Genomic DNA, 8,898 nt, shown 5'->3' with positions numbered 1-8,898 from the left:
GACGGACGGACAGACAGTCACCGCTTAATCGATTTCTCTTTTCATTCTGATCATTTATGTATACATTTGTCTATATCTATCTCGATTCGTTTTGCCTGTTACAAACAACCGTTATGTGAACAAAGTTATAATGCCCTTGTGCATAAGTGCGCTCGGGTATAGAAATTATTGTATCATGCTTAAGTTCAAAGCAAAGGTAATGAATAAATAAATAAAATATTTTGAAGTTTGTCAAAGTGCTCCTATAAAAATAAATTAATATTCCCCATTTTTGTATCCTATAACAGCTACGTGATCATGGAAAATCTTCGTTATTCGCTATATACTTATCAACCTGAAATGAGCGTATTTTTCGGATATGAATTGATGCAGCAAAATGTGGTAAGTTCAATTTTAAAAATTTTTTTCATTCGGCTATTCCAAATCAAACGTAGAAAGATTCTGCGCGATGGCATTCGATTTGGCTAAAATTTTGCATATGGGTCATTCCATACAATATTTACACCTCAATATTTTTTTGGGGGTGAAATATATTTCTTTACATCCTTTATCGAAAATCTCGAAATGAAAGTGCATGGCCTTCGCATGTACAAAAACTTAAATTTTTTGAGTTGGGTTGCCACCTATTTAAAATTACTATCTTCTATACATAGTATAAAGGAAAGGCGAGATATTTTGACCACGCTACTGAATGGATTTAGACAAGATTTTTTAAGCATATAATAATCGTCGGCCGCTGTGGTGTAGTGGTAAGCAGTGTGCGCTTCCGCTCCGCAACGCCTGGGTTCAAACCCTGGTCAAAGCAATTTCGCAAAAAATATAGAAAAAATGGTTTTTTCTTAAGAGCGGTCGTCCGTCGGCAGGCAATGGCAAACCTCCGAGTGTATTTCTGCCATGAAAAACAGCTTCTCATAAAAATATAATCGCTGTTCGGAGTCGGCGTAAAACTGTAGGTCCCTCCGCTTTGTGTGACAACAAAAAGGCGCACGCCACAAATTGGAGGAGAAGCTCGGCCTAACACTAATATATGTGTAAGCGCCAATCTGTTATTATTATATCAATAAACGAAGTACATGATAATATATGATTTTATAGCGCGTGGGCTCACACTTTTATTAATATTTACTAGAGAAAACGAATATTATGATCGCAGATACTTAAAAACTAAAACTCCTTTTTTATCTTCACGTGACGACGTTTTTTCAGAAAACTTTTCTTGACAAAGAAGAAGCAGGAACGGAAATCGAATGTCACATTGCCTTGACAGATGTTGCTGATTTTTTGACATGTAGCGACGCAGCGTTGCCACATCACTCCCCCTCGTACCTTGAAGGGAGCCTAACCTTGCGACCGGAGCGTGTTGTTAATGGTGGTTTTGTTGAGGACCGGTCTGGTTGAGTTGCGTTTTCTTCAACCGTGTATGCTGCTTTCAGTCTATCGATGCTGATGTTGGTTGCTTTCCCGTTTATTTCAAGTTTGTACCATTTGTCGTTGCGCTGCAGGACTTGGTATGGCCCTTCGTATGGCGGCTGCAATGGCCGGCGAACGGCGTCTGTTCTCACGAATACGGCGGGGGCTGTTGATAACCTTTTTTCGATGAAACACGCCGGCCTGGCGTGGTTTGAGGTGATTGTGGGTTTTAACCCCTGCATTCGGGTTCGCAGGCTGCTCACGAATTCATTTTCGTTTGCGATGCCGTTGTGAGAAGGATCGACGAATTCTCCCGGGAGTCTGATACCGCAGCCATACGTCATTTCTGCTGGAGTCGATCCGATATCTTCTTTGTAACAAGATCGGTATCCCATTAGAATAAGTGGTAATACGTCGACCCACTGCTCGGTTTGGAAACATTTCACCGCGGTTTTCAGTGTTCGGTGGAAACGTTCGACGAGTCCATTTGAAGCTGGGTGATAGGCTGTAGTTTTGAGGTGCTGGATGCCGAGAAGTTTGTTCAGGTCCCGGAAAAGCGACGACTCGAATTGGCGTCCCTGGTCGGTCGTTACTTTCATTGGGACCCCGAATCTCGCTATCCAGTTAGAATAAAATGTGAAAGCGACCTCTTCGGCTGTGATTGTTGCGATAGGATATGCTTCGACCCACCTCGTAAATCTATCTATGCAGGTGAGGCAGTAACGAAATCCTCGATTTGGCGGTAAGGGACCAATGATGTCCATGTTGACGTGGTCAAACCTCCGTTCTGTCAAAGCGTAAGCTGCGATCGGCGATTTGTTGTGCCGTTGAGTTTTCGCCTTTTGGCAGCGTAAACAGCTTCTGGTCCAATCGCGGCAGTTCCGGTTCATGTTGGGCCACACGAACTTCTCTGAAACAAGTTTAGATGTCTTGGCAGCTCCGGCGTGGCATATGTTGTGGATCGATTCAAAGGCCGTTCTACGAAACGGTTCTGTTATAAAAGGGCGTGCTTTACCTGTGCTGATATCGCAGAACAGTTCTGCTGAAGCGCCGGGGATTTTCAATTTGACTAATTGCAGACCTGAGTCTCCGTTGCAAAACGTTTGGAGTTCGTTGTTGTTTAGCTGGTGTTTGGCCAGTTCGTCATAATCGATGGTTTGGTTGACGTGAATGGCTTCAACTCTAGAGAGTGCGTCGGCAGTAACATTTTCCTTTCCGGGTACGTAGCGTATATCTGTTGTGAATTGACTCACGAAATCGAGATGTCTGATTTGCCTGGGCGACGCTTTTTCTAAGTTTTGTTGGAAAGCAAACTGAAGTGGCTTGTGGTCAGTTAGAATGAAAAATTGTTGTCCTTCCAGCATGTGACGGAAATACTTTACGCTTTTATATGCGGCAAGCAGTTCACGATCGTATGTACTGTAGCGTTGTTGAGCCGGGCTGAGCTTCTCTGAATAAAAGCTAAGAGGCTGCCATAAATCGCCGTCGCGTTGTTGTAACACGGCGCCGATTGCAGTACCAGATGCGTCGACTGCCAACGCAAGTTGAGCGTTGGGGTTTGCAAAGGCGAGAAGCGTAGCTGCGCACAGTTCGTCTTTACAACGTTGAAATGCGTCCTTTGCTGTTTGACTCCAGTCTATTATTGAAGTGTCATTTTTTTTATTGCTTTTGATGAGCGCGGTTAGAACGCTTTGATATGCGGCTGCTTTGGGTAGAAATCTTCGAAAAAAATTGATCATCCCCAAAAAGCGCCGCAAGTCGCAAGATCGTTTCGGCAGGTCAAACTCCTGAATAGCTCGCACTCGTTCTTCTGGTGGTTTCACTCCATCCTTCGATACCCTGTAGCCCAAAAAGGTCACTTCTGCTTTTCCGAGATCACATTTCGACGGGTTGATGACAATGCCGTGTTTGCGTAGCTTTTTGAATACGGCCCGCAAATGTTCTTCGTGTTCTTTTTCCGTTTTTGAAGCTACCAAGATGTCGTCCAGGTAAGGCCAAGCGAAGCTGAACTCGAGCAAGATCTGGTCCATAAACCTTTGAAAAGTTTGGCCGGCATTTCGTAAACCAAAACACATATACACGAATTCATACATACCGAATGGGGTGGTTATGGCTGTCTTCGGTATGTCGCTTGGCTCCACTGGTATCTGGTGATAAGCCCGCCGTAAGTCTATTGTCGAGAAAATTTTGCATCCGTGAAGCGCGTGTGTAAAGTCGTGTATATGTGGTAGCGGATACCTGTCGGGCTCTGTGACGTCGTTTAGTCGTCGGAAATCTCCACACGGTCTCCATTCGCCGTTCTTCTTTTTCACCATGTGGAGGGGGCTGGCCCATGGGCTTCGTGAGGGTCGGCAGATGCCCGCCTCCAATAGTGATTCGATTTCGGCTTTTGCAGCTTTCAGTGTTTCGGGTGCTAATCGACGGGGCTTTGAAAAAACGGGTGGCCCTTTTGTCACTATGCAATGTGTAACGTTGTGTGTGGTGTCCTTCGGTACTGTTTTTGATGCGCCCATAATGTCTTTGAATTCGTTAAGTATTTCTTGGAAGGGCATGTCGTTGTTGACGGTGGAAATGTTTAAAATGTCGTTTGAAACGTTGACGATTGCGCAGCACTTCGCGATATTTGTAATGTCGTCGAATAGTAAACGATGCCGAAGATTTACCGAAATGTTGTATTGAGCGAGGAGGTCCGCGCCGATTATGGGTTGTGCCACGTCGGCGATAATAAAATTCCATCTCAGCGGACGTCGAAGGCCGATGTTGAGCGTAAGAAGTTTCTCTCCGTAGGCTTTGATTTTCGTTTTGTTGGCCGCATACAGATAGAAATTGGTTTCGCCCTTTTGTCGTTGGGTTGGTGTAGCGGGGATTATGCTGACTTCAGCGCCAGTGTCGATTAGGAAATGGAGTTTGGAAACTGTGTCTCTAATTAGTAAGCGGCGGCTTGGTGAATTGAGCCTGTCGCATGCCGCTACGAGCGACGGGCGTTTTAGTTTAAAGCCTTTGCGCAGGGCGGGCGACATTTTGTTGCCGCGTCGCCGAATTTGAGGTGGTACCAACAGGTCTCTGATGGTGTTTGCGATCTATTTCGTGCTGGGCTTTTGCTGCGATGACGAACTTGCGTAGAAACCTTTGACCTTAGCGCTGCCACTTCTTGCGTTAGCTTTTCGATTTGCTGCGCCAGTGTTGAGTTACGCGCCGTATCTTCGCGAGTCGAGATGGCGTGTAGCTGTGGTCCTTCTCTAACCTCTAAGATTTTATCGGCTAGGAGCGCCACTTTCTCCAAAGGTTCTGTGCTGATTGAAATTATGGTCCGAACGTCAGTTGGGAGGCGACTGATCCAGATTGATCGTAGCATAGCGTCGTTCATCGCGTTACCTGCCAGAATTTGCATCTCCCTGAGGAGTTGTGACGGACGCATGTCGCCGAGCTCCAGCTCTTGTAGCAATTTTTTTATTCGTCGTTGTTCGGACTCTCCGAATCGCTCTAAAATGCGTGTTTTCAACGTCTCATACATGTCGGTAGTTGGGGGGTTTAAGATGATATCGCTGATTTGCGCCAGCACGTTGCTCTCGATGGCGGCAATCACGGTGTGGTATTTCGTTGCATCGTGTCTGATGCGTGCGGCTATGAAGCGAGACTCGACTTGAGCTAACCACAAGTTTGGATTTGCGTGCCAGAATGGGGGTAGCTTTACGGAGATGTTGGCAATTTCCTCGTTTGCACCTAATTCGCGGCTGAGTGCGGTTGGAGGTGTGACTGCCATTTGCGGATGTTCTTCTGCCTTGCTATCCTCGTTGTGCGACTCCATCTGCTGCAGTTTTTGGTTCTTTGTCGGGGTCACCAATTATATAGCGCGTGGGCTCACACTTTTATTAATATTTACTAGAGAAAACGAATATTATGATCGCAGATACTTAAAAACTAAAACTCCTTTTTTATCTTCACGTGACGACGTTTTTTCAGAAAACTTTTCTTGACAAAGAAGAAGCAGGAACGGAAATCGAATGTCACATTGCCTTGACAGATGTTGCTGATTTTTTGACATGTAGCGACGCAGCGTTGCCACAATTTCTTTCTCCAAATACGTAAATGGACATACATATATATGCATACATTCAGCGCGTGGCCGGCTAGTTTATGTATAAACTTATAGCCTTATTCACTAAAGATAAAATGCATTTAAAGAGCTCTATGAAATGACACTTTCATACAAATCTATTTATCTATACATCTTATAAAATAAAGTCCCAGAATATGTATGTAATGTAATAACTTCGCACAGACTGCTCCGATTTGGAAATGGTTTTTGCATTTTAAAGCTTAGCTATCTGCAAAGGATAATTTCAACATTATTTGAAGGAATCTGTAAAAACGGCTTGTCAGTATGCCAAGATGTGGTAAGAAATCATGAAATCGGTTTTAAAACTGCTATAAATCAAAAACGAATAAATCGATTGAAATATTTCTTCTTTGCAGTTAAACTTTGAAATGATTACTTACGTTCTGCATTAAATCGATCTTCCTTTTATTTGTCCTCAATTCGAAAAACTATTTGCGAAGTGCAGCATATTTAAATAGAAACACGTTTAAAGAAAGCAATCTCCCTCATTACTCCTGAATTACTTGTCAACTAGTTTCAAGTGAGCTTTTTGTAGCTAACTACAAGTTATATATTTTATAGAAATCCCACAAAAAAGTGGATTATTTTTTATCAATTGATATTTTTTTCCTGCAGGTTTTTTTTTATTGTTAGTGTATGTATATGTTCGCTGTTCGCTAACTCCAGTAAACACGAACAATCAAGCAAAGCTAAAATCAAAAAAGTTTTTTTTATTGTTGGTGTATGTATATGTTCGCTGTTTGTAACTCCAGTAAACACGAACAATCAAGCAAAGCTACAATCAAAAAAGTATGCTCTCTGATTTTTTTGCTGACTTATTGTTTTGTTGCACACAATTTTTTGTTATTCCCGCTACCACCAACAAGCAATTTCACCACATCAATAATAATAATAGTTGCGTTCATTATCTCCCAGAAATAGTCAGAAAAAGTCCGAAGTAGTCAGATTTACTCCAAAAAGCGTTCCTTAACTCGAAAATGACAGCAAAAATGAGAGAGCAACACTCAATGAGAGTGACTCACTTCAGTACACAGTAGTCAGATTTAGTCAGAAGAATTTTTGCTGGCAAAATCTTGAAAAGTTTCAAACTCAACTGAATTTAAATTAACTGAAATTAAAGAATACGCAAAAAGTGAGAATAATCTAAAAAGTAAAAAAAGTGAATTGAAATCGGAAGGAGGCAAAAAATAATTGATATAGTAAGTGTTTATTGTGCTTGTGCTTATGTTAATGTGTTATGTACATACATTTCCATTCTTATTTGACGTTAGTTTTGTGGTTGACATTCTTTGGACTAAAAATTTTGTTTTTTGCGTTCCTTTATGTTTCCTGTTATTCTCTTTTAGTGAGCGCATTTTGCTTACACTCTGGCATTTTGACACTTTTCAGATTTTAGTCCACAAAAATAAGGAATGAACCTAATAAACAATGATTATCTCGCTAACGGCAGTTCCGATTTTCATGAAATTTTGTTTCAGCCTTCAGCACCCACCATGTCAAGGGCCCAAGAATTTACTTTTTCACAACACAAAATTTGGCATTTTTGAAATTATGCACTAAAAATGTACACAGAGCTATTATTTACCTTTCAGAAAAAGCTGAAGAAATTTTTGTTATAATTTGTTGAAAAAACCTAAGGTAAAGTTCCCCTTGCCCATATGATTAGCATGTGCTAAGAAATAGTTCTTCGCATTTTCTGACGAACGTTTAATTTTGAGTTGTGTCACCTTTTGGAGATCGTGTGCTATATGTAGGATAGATGGACCAGGGATCGATTTATAAGAAAATATCTTATTTATGGTCCGATTTGCTTGAAATTCGGTACACGTATTATAGATATACATAAAATAGAATCTGATGATTTTTTTTACTGTTCGAAAGGTGTTTCAAGACCCGGCCAAGTTTGCGGGCATCGGCTATTTATCTATACTTATTAGTGAAGAGAAGTCCCTTCATTTTATATGTAAGAGCTGATCTCGCGAACGGCTGTACCGTTTTTTTTTTGCAATTTTGGACACCTACTACACACACTCTATAAGTCACTCATCATGCCTGCGCTGGTGTATATCGCGCATGTGAAGAATCGGCTCTTGGAGTTTTCGAGAGAAAGATTCTGTGAAAGATTTGCGGATCTTTACGCATTGGCGATTGGCGATTCATTTTTTTTAGGAAATGAAGCCCGCGGGCGTTATTGCCATAACGAAAGAGGAATAATGCCCCCCGGCAAAAGGCAATAAAGCCCGCGGGCTTAATTTATTTTTCGAAAAGGCAATAACGCCCGCGGTCTTTGTTTCTTTTTTTTTTAGGAAATAAAGCCCATGGGCGATATTGTAAAATATTTTAGGGTTTTTAGGCATTCGGTCTAAAAGTTGAGATCGGAAGTTACCAAATTACCAAAGAGAATAAAACTTACCAATTACCAAAAATTGAAAATTACCGGCACGCATCTGTTTTCAAGAGCGAATATTTTAAATCTGGTACTTGTTGCCGCAATTCAAGCAATGGCAAAACTTTACCTATGTTGATTTTCAGTGCCTTATCTTTTTTAATTCCAAAAACTCCAACTCTTCTTCGCTTTTATTAAAAAGGGGTATTTCGGATATTGTAAATTCATCTTCAATTACATGTTACATAACAAAGGGTTTATGAAGTATGCAAACGTAGATTTAAATAATTTCAAATCGGCAAATCTTTTTTTAAAAGCAGATTAATCATGTGCAATATTTTTTTCTAGCCGTGGAAAATGATGGAATATTCTTTTTTTGAGATAATGAATAAAAGGAAGTAGTATAGCTTCAAAACTTAAAATAATTTGCTACAAATCAAAAACATTTTTATTCTCTCCTTGTAGAGACAAATTCAAGCTTTGCAAATAATCCATCGTATCGGTAAAGAACATTAAGTTAGAAAGCCAATTTGCATTCTCCACTCGCGGGTAATATTCCGATCTCAATTTGCATATGTGTATATACAAAGAATAAAATAACAAGTAAGAAAGTCAAAGTTCGGGCGGAGCCGAACATTAAATACCCGGCGCAGGTACCGCTACATAGTAAGCCGGTGTGTATCAATTTTGAGTAAATTAGAGTCCTTAAATTTCGAAATATTGAAGTTTCAAGCATTTGTGAAATTTGCCATTATATGAAAAGCGGTCGTAATTTGAATCTGATTCCAATAATTTTCGAAGTTTTGCTTCTATGTGGCAAGCACAATAATCATACCGAGTTTGGTACACATTGGTAGAACGATTACCGAGATACATATATGTAATCATAAGTGGGCGGTGCCACGCCCATTTTCCAAAATTTTATCGTAAACGTATTTCTTGGTAAAGAATTGTTGCAAGCATCAATTTTGAGTAAATTAGC

General features: G+C 40.9%; 1 protein-coding gene across 1 annotated transcript in view; it reads left to right on the top strand.

Annotated features, from left to right (window-relative positions):
* LOC108362243 (glycoprotein-N-acetylgalactosamine 3-beta-galactosyltransferase 1-like) overlaps nucleotides 1–8,898 on the top strand; it is a 66,932-nt gene that overhangs the window by 13,686 nt on the left and 44,348 nt on the right. Inside the window, exon 3 of the mRNA XM_017615144.1 lies at nucleotides 288–381. Within this exon, the coding sequence (XP_017470633.1) occupies nucleotides 288–381 (94 nt within the window). The remainder of the gene's footprint in view (nucleotides 1–287; nucleotides 382–8,898) is intronic.

Source organism: Rhagoletis zephyria, unplaced genomic scaffold (assembly GCF_001687245.7).
Source record: "Rhagoletis zephyria isolate East Lansing unplaced genomic scaffold, Rhagoletis_zephyria_1.1 Rzeph_scaffold_00968, whole genome shotgun sequence".
In the NCBI taxonomy this organism is placed as follows: domain Eukaryota; kingdom Metazoa; phylum Arthropoda; class Insecta; order Diptera; family Tephritidae; genus Rhagoletis; species Rhagoletis zephyria.
Note: the sequence above shows the minus strand (reverse complement) of the source record. Positions and strands in the feature narration are given on the sequence as shown.